Source organism: Emiliania huxleyi (genome assembly GCF_000372725.1).
Source record: "Emiliania huxleyi CCMP1516 unplaced genomic scaffold EMIHUscaffold_330, whole genome shotgun sequence".
Classification (NCBI taxonomy): domain Eukaryota; phylum Haptophyta; order Isochrysidales; family Noelaerhabdaceae; genus Emiliania; species Emiliania huxleyi.
Window position 1 is genome coordinate 87,147 of NW_005199524.1, and position 12,444 is coordinate 99,590.

Here is a 12,444-nt window from a genome sequence, read left to right on the forward strand (position 1 = left end):
CCCCCCCCCCCCACTTCCCGTGGGAAAAGGACCCCCGGACCCGGGGGCCCCTTTTGACGGGTCCGCGGGTTGGGGGTAGGCTATGGACCTCGCGACGATGAAGCAGGTCATCCCCCGCTCGGCCATACCTCCCCATATCTCCCCACATCTCCCCATACCTCCCCACATCTCCCCACATCTCCCCACATCTCCCCACATCTCCCCATACCTCCCCACATCTCCCCACATCTCCCCACATCTCCCCACATCTCCCCACATCTCCCCACATCTCCCCATATCTGCGAGCAGGTCATCGCGCTCGGCCACTCGCGCGTGCCTGTCTACTGGGGGCCCGCCAAGTCCTCGATCACGCGCTTCATACACGTCAAGGACCAGATCATGCTCACGCCGGCCGACGCCACGCCCGTCGCGAGCCTGCGCTTCCACGATCCGCAGTGGGCGAGATCGCCGCGAGATCGCCGCGAGATCGCCGCGAGATCGCTGCGAGATCGCCGCGAGATCGCCCGAGATCGCCCGAGATCGCCCGAGATCGCCCGAGATCGCCCGAGATCGCCCGAGATCACGTTCGCTTCCCTGAGCCCCGGAGGGAACTCGCTCTTTGCTGATTGAGGAATGCACGGAGCAGGGCGGGCTAGAGCGCGTTTAGTTGAGTGACGGATCGGCCGGTCGCAACCCTCCACCCGCACGGAGCAGGTTGGGCCGGAGGACTCTCTCTTCGCGCTCCTCAACACCTTCCAGGAGGGCGCACCTCGCGAGCTCCTCAGCCCCTTCCAGCCCCTCCCTGGCCGACCGGTGCCCTTCCCCTAGCCGACTGAACAGGAGGGCCACGCGCACATGGCCTTTGTCTCGCGCCACCCGGAGCTGGCGAGGCAGGCGATCGCGAGCCAGGGTGCAGGCTCCCCATCTCTCGAGCATCTCTCCCCATCTCTCCACGCCCTCCTCAGGCGCTCGCGAGCCAGGGCGAGTTCCCCGGCGGCAAGTCGGGCTGCATCGGGGTCATCACGCTCGAGGACATCATCGAGGAGATCCTGACGGAGGAGAGGGGCCTCCGAGATTACCCGAGATTACCCGAGATTGCCCGAGATGAGATCCTGACGGAGGAGAGGGTCCTCCGAGTGCGACGTCCTTGATGGACGAGCGGCGGACGGCTCGCTCTGCTTCAAGAGTAGGAGATCTACGACGAGTCCGACATTAATAACGATAATAACAATAATGCGACTGGCTCGCTCTGCTTCAAGAGTAGGAGATCTACGACGAGTCCGACATTCATAACGATAATAACAATAATGCGACTGACTCGCTCTGCTTCAAGAGTAGGAGATCTACGACGAGTCCGACATTCGCGCCGCCAAGCAGGTCCTCAACAAGTTCGTGCTGACCATCGTGCTCGCCCCGCCTCGACACGAGGGAGGCCGGGAGGTGTGAACGGCGCCTCTTCACAGCTGGCGTGTGTGGACAGGTGCGGCCTCGCCTCGAAAAGAAGCGCGCAGGGGCCGCGGCGGTGGCCGCCTCCGACTCCTCGATCCCGCCAAACAGCCCGCTGAGGCGCCCCCCTCCCTCGGCCTCTACCAGTCCATCGTTCGGCATCCAGTGCTCGCTAGTGGCTGGCCACCGCTCCTCGCCTAGGCGCCTCCCCTCGGTCGAGCGGCTCGTCCTGCGCTCCTCCTTCACCGAGGCGTCGGTGGATGGGAAGCGGCGCGTCCTGCGCGGCACGGCGAGCGACGGACGTGTCCAGGACACGCCCATGACATGGAGACGTGTCGGCAGGCGCGTCCTGCGCGGCAAGACGCTCAAGAGCGAGCTCGCGGCGAGATGTAACCGAGAGATGGCCGAGAGGTGGCCGAGGGATGGGCGAGAGATGGGCGAGGTCCGAGGCACTCCAGCGCACTCGAAGCCAGCCGCGGCCCTGCCTAGAGACACGTCCACGACATGTCCAGACAGCTCGTCTGCAGGCGCACTCGGAGCAGCCAGGCACTTCGTCGGCAGCGGCCTCGAGCGGGTCGGCGTCGCGCGATATGGCCTCGCCCCTCCTCGCGCCGTCGGAGCCGTAGCTAGAGGGGAGCCCCGGGACGGCGCGAGGGATGGCGGACAAGGAATATTAAAAGAATTTTGCGCTAACGTCAACCTCGCGAGACCTCGAGAGATGCGTGCGTGGTCGGTCCGCCGGGGGGGGGGGGGGGAGGGGTCCCCGCCCACATATGGGCGTCTCGGGGACACCCACCTTGCCCTCGGCGCGTCCGTCACCCTCCCGGTGTCGAGCGTCCTCCCGGTCTCGTAAACGTCGATACGCACCGCCGGTGAAGCATTGCGCAGCCACCAGGCGGCAAAGGCGCCGACGATGCCGCCGCCGATGATTGCCACGGAGGGAGTCGGTTGGATCGGCTGGGGCGCCAGACAAGACTCAAGAGACACCAACCTACCTACCTATCTGGGAGGGGCCAGCCAGCGGCAGCAGACCCCTATCCGGTAGGAGCCGGAACCCAGTACCGCGCATGAAAACAAGAAACAAAATTATTATTAGTGTGAGAACCGTCATTTCACACCTCGAAACCGCTAAGTCATTTTTTCGCCGTCAAGCCGCTCTAGCGGCGCTGCGCGCCGCAAAGAGAGCGCGGCGCGTGCAGAGGAGCACACACTGCACACGCACGGTAAAGGCCGTCTCACGAGTCGGCGAGCCGAGCCCTGGTCATAGCAAAGAGTGTGAACGGCGCCTCTTCACACCTTAACACCGTGAACGCCGGCAACCGCCTTCTCACCGCCCCAAGGGCGCTGCGCGCCGTGCAAACGGCGCCGAGCGTGCAGCGCAGCACACGTTCGACACGCCCCTTGCACGGCGTCTGCTAAAACGGCGCCTCAAGCCCTATCCGAGTCGAAAAGTGTGAGAACCGTCATTTCACACCTCGAAACCGCTAAGTCATTTTTTCGCCGTCAAACCGCTCTGGCGGCGCTGCGCGCCGCAAAGAGAGCGCGGCGCGTGCGTAGGAGCACACACTGCACACGCACGGTAAAGGCCGTCTCACGAGTCGGCGAGCCGAGCCCTGGTCATAGCAAAGAGTGTGAACGGCGCCTCTTCACACCTCGAGCCGTGAACACCGTCCGGCGCCTTCTCACCGCCCCAAGGGCGCTGCGCGCCGTACAAACGGCGCCGAGCGTGCAGCGCAGCACACGTGCGACACGCCACTTGCACGGCGTCTGATAAAACGGCGCCTCAAGCCCTATCCGAGTCGAAAAGTGTGAGAACCGTCATTTCACACCTACGGCGTCTGCTAAAACGGCGCCTCAAGCCCTATCCGAGTCGAAAAGTGTGAGAACCGTCATTTCACACCTCGAAACCGCTAAGTCATTTTTTCGCCGTCAAACCGCTCTGGCGGCGCTGCGCGCCGCAAAGAGAGCGTGGCGCGTGCAGAGGAGCACGCGCTGCACACGCACGGTGAAGGCCGTCTCACGAGTCGGCGAGCCGAGCCCTGGTCATAGCAAAGAGTGTGAACGGCGCCTCTTCACACCTCGAGCCGTGAACACCGTCCGGCGCCTTCTCACCGCCCCAAGGGCGCTGCGCGCCGTACAAACGGCGCCGAGCGTGCAGCGCAGCACACGTGCGACACGCCACTTGCACGGCGTCTGCTAAAACGGCGCCTCAAGCCCTATCCGAGTCGAAAAGTGTGAGAACCGTCATTTCACACCTCGAAACCGCTAAGTCATTTTTTCGCCGTCAAACCGCTCTAGCGGCGCTGCGCGCCACGTGGAGAGCGCGGCGCGTGCGTAGGAGCACGTGCTGCACACGCACCGCGAAGGCCGTCTCACGAGTCGGCGAGCCGAGCCCTATTCATAGCAAAGAGTGTGAACGGCGCCTCTTCACACTTCGAGCCGTGAACACCGTCCGGCGCCTTCTCACCGGCCCAAGGGCGCTCCGCGCCTTGCTACAGCGCCGATCGTGCAGCGCAGCACACGCGCAACACGCCACTCGCACGGCGTCTGATGAGTCGGCGCCTCGAGCCCTATCCGAGTCGAAAAATGTGAGAACCGTCTTTTCACACCTTATCCGAGCCGAAAAGTGTGAGAACCGTCTTTTCACACCTCAAAGCCGCTAAGTCATTTTTTCGCCGTCAAGCCGCTCTAGCGGCGCTGCGCGCCGTGTGGAGAGCGCGGCGCGTGCGTAGGAGCACGTGCTGCACACGCACCGCGATGGCCGTCTCGTGAGTCGGCGATCTGAGCCCTATTCGTGGCACAAAGTGCGAACGGCGTCTCTTCACACCTCGAGTCGTGAATGCCGTCCGGCGCCTTCTCGCCGCCCCAAAGGCGCTCCTCGCCGGGCTAGCAGCGCCGAGCGTGTAGCGCAGCACACGCGACACACGGCCTTTGAATGGCGTCTGACAAATGTTTTTCTTCTTCTCAGCGCATCCATCTCGGCGCGTCGATTCTTCGTTTTCCGGGTTCCAATTCTTTTCCTGCCTCGCCTGTCGCGTGAATCGTTTCGTGCGACCGCCCTTTGTCGAAAATTCTTTACCGGCTGGCCCGCAAAATTCTTTTTCGGTCGCGGACGGCATCGCTCGCTCGCCATTTGCTCACGCTCGCGCAGGCGCGTCGCAGCGTGCACCCACGCAACGCCTCCGCTCCGTCCACACCACCCACTGCGTAGCCATGGCATTTCCGTGTGCATGCGACGGACTCGCTCTCCTGCACTTGCCGCCGCCCTCGCCACCGCCGGTTCCGAAACTGCTCTGCGGCCGCCATCGCACTCACTGCCTCGCTCTGCAGGACTCGACACCAGCGCCACCTGACCCGCACCCGCTCGCTCTCGCTCACGCTTCGTGCTGTCGCTGCTAGGGTCTTCGCTCATCGACTCGGAGCGCCGGCCGCCTCTCTCGTGCTCTTTTCGCTGTCACGTCACCTCGACACCGCGCGGTCGCGACTCTCGATGTTGCGTCGGCTCTCTCGGTCACAGCGTCACCACCCGCTGCGCCGAGCAGCAAAGGCGAGGCGCAGCCTCGCATCGGCGGTGGCCGACCGCCGTGCCGACGGAAAAAATGCCTTCGATCCCGCCGCAACCCTCCATCTCACCGCCGCCGTCTTCGCCACGAGACCGCCTCCGGCGAGCTGGGCCGGCTCTCCTCGCCCACGCGGCGCTCTCGAGCGCCCCAAGCATAAAGATTGCCGGGTGTCGTTAGGGTGAGCCAGGGTAGTGTTGCGGTTAGGGTTAGAGGTGGCACACCGTCTCATGACGTTAGGGTTAGGATCACGTCGAGAGCTAGGGTTAAGTTAGGGTTACACGCTCCCCCGCCACGGCTCGAAGAAGGGCTCAAAAGTCGATAAAACGGTCAACCTCGCGAAAAAATCGCGCGCTGCGCGCGCAGGAAGAGAGAGAGAGGGAGAGAGATTCATTGCCACCGCCGCAACCACACGCCCCGGCCACGATGAGAAACCAGCGACGGGGCAGGTTGCGTTCGTTTGTCACTCGCCATGCGCGTCCTTGGCTGACCCTCCAAAACTCCCTCCCCGCCGTTCGCGGCTCGGCTTGCGTATGCGGTTGGGAGCTTCGAGCACATGCAGGCGTCCCACCCCCTCCGGCCATCCCCCCGGCTCCCAAGCGCGCGGCCGCGACGCGCTGCGCACCCTCTTCCGCGCTGGACCCGCTCTCGGCATGGCCGTCGTCCGCCGAGATCACCTCCTCTTCGCGCCGCAGGTGCACAACCAAGGGCTGGCCACCTCCGTATCCATCATGGTGAAGCCAATGGGCCAAAAAGGGAGAGCGCTCCCCTCCCAGGTGGCCGGAGGGTACACCTCGGGTCGGCGTGCTGGGGGGGGGCGCCGGTGCGCAAGCCCACTTTCCGGGCGACCCCGAGGGGGAGGAGGCCGGGCGAGTGGCAGCAACTCACTGTTAGTGTCCCGGGCCGCTGCGGCACCGTTTATACGGCCCCTCGTGATGTCTTTCCGATTTTGCATTGTGAGTCGTCCTCTGGCCAGCCGAGGGGCACCAGAACGGCATGTGTACTGGTGCTGGCTGCGTGTGCGGAACGGGCTTTTTTTAACTCGCAACCAACTATACTATACAAGGACACCCTCGGGGGGGACACTCGGCGCATGTGCGTCACGTCAGGGTGGAGTTGGCAGTGGCCGAGCGTCGTCTCCCAATCGACTCGCAGCGCGGAGTCGAGGGGTGAAGCGCGTCGCGCTGCGACACTCGAGAGCCGGCGGGATAGCCGTGGGGCGCGGCCGACTTTGATGTCCTCGAAGGTCCGGTGCTCATTCGTCCTCTGAGACCCACGCGGACAGGAAAGGGGCGAGAACGCGGCCATTCTCCATTGACAATCTAACGCAACCTTGAGCTAGCCCGTTCCACACAGTGGCGGAGCCCGGGAGAAAGTCGTGGAGCGCAGCGACACGACTTTCCCGGGGCGACGCCGGCGCGCGCGGAAAACGCGGTTTCTGCCGAAACGGTGGAGGCCGCCCCGCGCTGCCGCTCCATCAAACACGCACCGCCCGAAGCCCTCGGGAAGGCCCTCAAAACGCCGACGCGGGAGGGCGAAAATCGCCTCGCTTCAGAGCCCGCGCGAGGACGGACCCCACGCCGCCCCACGAGCGACCCGCGCAACCCGCGACCAACAGCCGTGCGGAGAATCGGCAGGAGATGTCCGCAGCCCCCAGGATCGTCCTCGTCCGATAAAACCACCGACCACCGTGACCCTCCCCGCGCGCGCTGGAAATCTTCAGGCCCTCTGCTCGACTTTGGGCGACCGACTTTATTTCGGGTGCTAAAGCAGCTCGCACGGGCCCATCTCGCCGTCCCCGCCCCCGCCCGCCCCCGCGCGGCAGGCCCGGCGCCGCTGGCTTCCCCCGCGCACCTCACGGGGCGCCATGACACCGCCTGCCAGGCGGCCTGCAGCAGTGCGCGACAGCAGCTGCTACATTCCTCGCCTCCCGACGGCCACGGCGCCGCCCCGCCGCCGAAGCTCGCAAAACCACGCACGGCCCCGTCCACACCGCTCACCGGACGCCCGCTCGCGCCGCCCGCGGACCCCTCTCCCGCCAAACCCGCCCCTCTCCTAGCCCCTCCCAGAAGCCGCCACACAGGCCTCGCCTCGCCTCGCACCAGCCCCAACAAATAGGGAGCGATTTCTGGGGCTCCCAAGCCATTCCCTTTCGATTTCCGAAAACTTTTTTTCGGGCGGAAATTGAAATGCGGCTGCTTTTCTTTATTTGCCCACACCGCCGGACGGGCGCCTCGGGCGCTGCTGGCAGCGCCTTGCATTCTCTCTCGCCCCTCTCGCCCCCATGCCTCGTCCACGCCCCGGCGTATCCTCCGTGCATCCTCCCGGCGCGGCGCGGCGGCCGGCCGCTCGTCGGCGCGGTCTGATCGCCGCCGCGCCTCTCAACGCGCCGATTCCGCCCCGCCGTCTTCTCGGCGGCGGCGCGGCCTAAGCTGGGCCGGATTCGCTCCAGATCGTCTTTACGTGCCTTCCGTACCCGACCACCTCCCGCTTCGCCCGGCAAGATCTCGGCGCGCGGCCGCTGCTGCTCGCAAGGCACGCCCACCGCCGCCCGTCTCGCCGTGCATCACCGCTCGCCGCGAGATCGCCGCGAGATCGCCCGAGATCGCCCGAGATCACGTTCGCTTCCCTGAGCCCCGGAGGGAACTCGCTCTTTGCTGATTGAGGAATGCACGGAGCAGGGCGGGCTAGAGCGCGTTTAGTTGAGTGACGGATCGGCCGGTCGCAACCCTCCACCCGCACGGAGCAGGTTGGGCCGGAGGACTCTCTCTTCGCGCTCCTCAACACCTTCCAGGAGGGCGCACCTCGCGAGCTCCTCAGCCCCTTCCAGCCCCTCCCTGGCCGACCGGTGCCCTTCCCCTAGCCGACTGAACAGGAGGGCCACGCGCACATGGCCTTTGTCTCGCGCCACCCGGAGCTGGCGAGGCAGGCGATCGCGAGCCAGGGTGCAGGCTCCCCATCTCTCGAGCATCTCTCCCCATCTCTCCACGCCCTCCTCAGGCGCTCGCGAGCCAGGGCGAGTTCCCCGGCGGCAAGTCGGGCTGCATCGGGGTCATCACGCTCGAGGACATCATCGAGGAGATCCTGACGGAGGAGAGGGGCCTCCGAGATTACCCGAGATTACCCGAGATTGCCCGAGATGAGATCCTGACGGAGGAGAGGGTCCTCCGAGTGCGACGTCCTTGATGGACGAGCGGCGGACGGCTCGCTCTGCTTCAAGAGTAGGAGATCTACGACGAGTCCGACATTCATAACGATAATAACAATAATGCGACTGACTCGCTCTGCTTCAAGAGTAGGAGATCTACGACGAGTCCGACATTCGCGCCGCCAAGCAGGTCCTCAACAAGTTCGTGCTGACCATCGTGCTCGCCCCGCCTCGACACGAGGGAGGCGCGGAGGTGTGGACGGCGCCTCTTCACAGCTGGCGTGTGTGGACAGGTGCGGCCTCGCCTCGACAAGAAGCGCGCAGGGGCCGCGGCGGTGGCCGCCTCCGACTCCTCGATCCCGCCAAACAGCCCGCTGAGGCGCCCCCCTCCCTCGGCCTCTACCAGTCCATCGTTCGGCATCCAGTGCTCGCTAGTGGCTGGCCACCGCTCCTCGCCTAGGCGCCTCCCCTCGGTCGAGCGGCTCGTCCTGCGCTCCTCCTTCACCGAGGCGTCGGTGGATGGGAAGCGGCGCGTCCTGCGCGGCACGGCGAGCGACGGACGTGTCCAGGACACGCCCATGACATGGAGACGTGTCGGCAGGCGCGTCCTGCGCGGCAAGACGCTCAAGAGCGAGCTCGCGGCGAGATGTAACCGAGAGATGGCCGAGAGGTGGCCGAGGGATGGGCGAGAGATGGGCGAGGTCCGAGGCACTCCAGCGCACTCGAAGCCAGCCGCGGCCCTGCCTAGAGACACGTCCACGACATGTCCAGACAGCTCGTCTGCAGGCGCACTCGGAGCAGCCAGGCACTTCGTCGGCAGCGGCCTCGAGCGGGTCGGCGTCGCGCGATATGGCCTCGCCCCTCCTCGCGCCGTCGGAGCCGTAGCTAGAGGGGAGCCCCGGGACGGCGCGAGGGATGGCGGACAAGGAATATTAAAAGAATTTTGCGCTAACGTCAACCTCGCGAGACCTCGAGAGATGCGTGCGTGGTCGGTCCGCCGGGGGGGGGGGGGGGGGAGGGGTCCCCGCCCACATATGGGCGTCTCGGGGACACCCACCTTGCCCTCGGCGCGTCCGTCACCCTCCCGGTGTCGAGCGTCCTCCCGGTCTCGTATACGTCGATACGCACCGCCGGTGAAGCATTGCGCAGCCACCAGGCGGCAAAGGCGCCGACGATGCCGCCGCCGATGATGTTGCCACGGAGGGAGTCGGTTGGATCGGCTGGGGCGCCAGACAAGACTCAAGAGACACCAACCTACCTACCTATCTGGGAGGGGCCAGCCAGCGGTAGGAGCCGGAACCCAGTACCGCGCATGAAAACAAGAAACAAAATTATTATTAATTATTAACAACGAATCTAAAAAAGAGAAAAATCGCGAGCCCTAAAAGTAAATAAGTAATACACCTTTCCTGGCAAGAAAACGGGGCAAACGTGCAAGCGAGTGCACAGTTCTCGTGTAGTCGCTAAGCCCCTCGCTCCCTCGCGTGGGCTCCCTTGGCACGCAGAGCAAAGCGTCCCCACTCACTCGCTCGAGGAGGCCTCGGTAGGGTTAGGGAGGAGGAGCTCGCTCGCTGGCACGTCGCCGTCGGCGGGAGCGGCGCTCATGAAGCGCGAGAAGGCGAACGTGGTGGCGTGAGGAAACGCCACCTCGTACATGGATTCATCTCCCTCGATGGCGCCCTCAGCCTGTGCGCTCGTGGCGAAACGGCCGGAAGCGGGGTAGACGTCTTGCTTGCCGCGGCGCGGAGCGTTGGTCGTGAATGACTGCCCAATGATGCCGTGCGGGAGGGAGCGCGCCGCCGCGCTGCCAATCTCCTTGAACGTCAGATCGAGGCGGTGGGTTGGCCCGCTCTTGCGGTCAAAGACGTAGTTTCCCCGCACGACGACGGCCCAGGTGTCGCGGTACTTGAAGGTGGCGCTGGAATACCTGTGCAGGGCGAGCAGTTGCTTGGAACTCAATCGCCACTAACGGGGCGCCCAAAACCCAAGGGTGTCGCGCAGACTTCATCGTGATGTCGAGGTCGTCGCAAGCCTTGTGGCCGAAGGTGCCGAATTTGAACGGGCGGCTGGCGCACGTGCCGTTGATCACGCGCCCGCCTAGCCAAAGTGAAGGCGATGCTCATGGTGGGGTGGGTGGGACGGGGATGGGCGGGAGGGGGAGAGGGAGTTGGGTGGGGACCGGTGTTGTAGTCGTCGAGCTGGTCGGCCCAGAAGGACGCGTTGGCCCAAGCCCACGCGGGCAAAGAGACGCCTCCAGCGACGACGTGCACCTCCGTGATGAAGGAGCCGTCCACGACCAGATCTTGCTGGGGCTTGCGGAGGCGGAAGGTGGCAGCCTCCGTCTTGACGTTCACGGCAAAGCCTGGCGCAGAAAAGAAGTTGTAGAAGACGCCGTTGCGCCCCCTGAAGTCGGCCTCACCGCCGTGCGCAAAGTGGAGGTGCCTGTGAGGGCAACATGAACGTGCGAGCGCCGCGTTTCTGTGGCACGCGTACCTGATACCTGCGAGGAGAGTCGCGGTTGCGCTACAGCAGGCGATGGGGTATCTGATACTCGCGCACGGGTCTTGCTCTGCCCCAACAGGCGGAGGGGGCGGAGGGGACGAAGGCGACGGCGCTGATGGGGGTGGGGACGAAGGCGACGGCGCTGATGGGGGTGGGGAAGGACTTGACGAAGGCGGCGGCGACGGCGGTGGAGATGATGGGGGTGGTGAGGGCGGAGGCGGCGGTAGTGGGGGTGGTGGCTCCGATGGTGGGGGGAAGTTTCGGAAGAGTCGATAGTTGGTCCCAGTTTCACTGGGCTGTTTTGTCGTGTCGCACGTCGCGTAAAGATGGCAGTAGTTACCACTTGTACCGCCCGTCGGCTGCCAATAGATGTAATAGCAAGTGGCGGAACCTTCGCAAGCCGTCTTACAATCTTGCTCGTCCGTGTAAGTATCCGCGGAGATTTCCCCATCGCCGCATGTGACTAGACCGTTTCCGTATGGATCACCCAAGTTCCATTCGGTCCACTCGGGGTTGAACGCCACTTGCGGAGGCGGCGGTAGTGGGGGTGGTGGCTCCGATGGTGGGGGGAAGTTTCGGAAGAGTCGATAGTTGGTCCCAGTTTCACTGGGCTGTTTTGTCGTGTCGCACGTCGCGTAAAGATGGCAGTAGTTACCACTTGTACCGCCCGTCGGCTGCCAATAGATGTAATAGCAAGTGGCGGAACCTTCGCAAGCCGTCTTACAATCTTGCTCGTCCGTGTAAGTATCCGCGGCGCCCAAAACGCCGCCTATCCCTCTGGCGGGCCAAAGATCGCCTCGCATGTCGATTTTGACTCGACGGGGGCATGGAGGCATCACGTCTCCATGCCCCCGTCAAGTCGGAGCCAGTCTGCGGCGACCACAGCGCTCACCGCAGGGATAGGCGAGCTTTTCAGAGTCAAGCGATTGCGCGAAATCCGAGGACCCACACTGGTGGCGGATTTTGGGGCGCTGTGGGCCCCCTACATCCACACCCCGCGACCCCGTACTGACGTAAAGCCGTAGCACGTACGGCTCGTTCCGCCCCTGCTCTCATGTGCAGTCTGCAGACGCTCACTGCCAGTGACAACAGAGAAGACCGTCACTCGCGTTCGCGGTTGCTCTCTAGAGTGCCGTACGGTATCTTTTTTTGACGCAAACACGCAGCCTCGCGCTCAGTATTTCCTGGCGTCCTTGTTCCGGCGCACCCCGTTGCCGTTCTTCCCCTCCCCGTCGTCATCGCCCGACGACTCACCCAACGACTCAGAGGAGGAGGAGCGAGGGGCGGCGACCTCCTCGGCGTCGCCGACCGTCGCCAGCAGGTACTTTTTGACAAAGGCGCGCACCTGAGAATGGGTGTCGTCTGCATTGCTGCGGAGGGGGGTGGGGAATGTGGCTTGTGTCGCGTCTTTGCGGGGCGCGCACCAGCCGCTGGCACTTATCGTCCTCGTATAATATCTCGACTGTGTCTCGGCTATATCTCGCGCACCAGCCGCTGGAACTTCTCCTCGTAGAAGACGCCGCGCATGTCGAAGAAGAGGCCGACGGAGCAGTGCAGCTGTCGGGGGGGGAGGGGGGCGGTGTGTGTGTGTGTGTGTGTGTGTGTGTGTGTGTGTTTTTGGGGGGGGGGGGGGGGTTGCGGGCGACAGGGAGGGCCGTGCGGTGGCGAGGGCCCCCATCTAGGTCGAATTTTTACTTCAAACAAAGACAGTCGCACGCGCCGCGCAAGAACGGATCCCTCAATTAATCGTGTTCCCGCCGGGATCCTGTCCTGAGCAGGCGGACATCGCTTACAGGGGGGGGGGGGCGC

At 64.6% G+C, this 12,444-nt stretch overlaps 3 protein-coding genes across 3 annotated transcripts in view; 2 read left to right on the forward strand and 1 right to left on the reverse strand.

Annotated features, from left to right (window-relative positions):
- The window catches only part of EMIHUDRAFT_469832 (hypothetical protein), a gene marked incomplete at its 5' end in the record, with an annotated part of 4,139 nt that extends 2,015 nt beyond the window's left edge, over positions 1-2,124 (forward strand). The window contains 7 exons of the mRNA XM_005773697.1: positions 80-106; positions 289-405; positions 694-792; positions 945-1,115; positions 1,318-1,383; positions 1,460-1,867; positions 1,953-2,124. Coding sequence (XP_005773754.1) covers positions 80-106; positions 289-405; positions 694-792; positions 945-1,115; positions 1,318-1,383; positions 1,460-1,867; positions 1,953-2,051 — 987 coding nt within the window. The 3' untranslated portion in view covers positions 2,052-2,124. The remainder of the gene's footprint in view (positions 1-79; positions 107-288; positions 406-693; positions 793-944; positions 1,116-1,317; positions 1,384-1,459; positions 1,868-1,952) is intronic.
- A 4,728-nt stretch (positions 2,125-6,852) lies between these two features.
- Positions 6,853-9,091, forward strand: EMIHUDRAFT_458404 (hypothetical protein; the record flags this gene model as incomplete). The annotated part of the gene is made up of 8 exons (XM_005773698.1): positions 6,853-6,882; positions 7,861-7,914; positions 7,986-8,078; positions 8,285-8,350; positions 8,427-8,512; positions 8,594-8,643; positions 8,734-8,774; positions 8,920-9,091. Coding segments are annotated over 8 exons (590 nt in total), but the record flags the coding sequence as incomplete, so codon positions are not given.
- A 2,675-nt stretch (positions 9,092-11,766) lies between these two features.
- The window catches only part of EMIHUDRAFT_458405 (hypothetical protein), a gene marked incomplete at its 5' end in the record, with an annotated part of 2,446 nt that continues 1,768 nt past the window's right edge, over positions 11,767-12,444 (reverse strand). Inside the window, 2 exons of the mRNA XM_005773699.1 lie at positions 11,767-11,980; positions 12,124-12,192. Coding sequence (XP_005773756.1) covers positions 11,898-11,980; positions 12,124-12,192 — 152 coding nt within the window. The remainder of the gene's footprint in view (positions 11,981-12,123; positions 12,193-12,444) is intronic.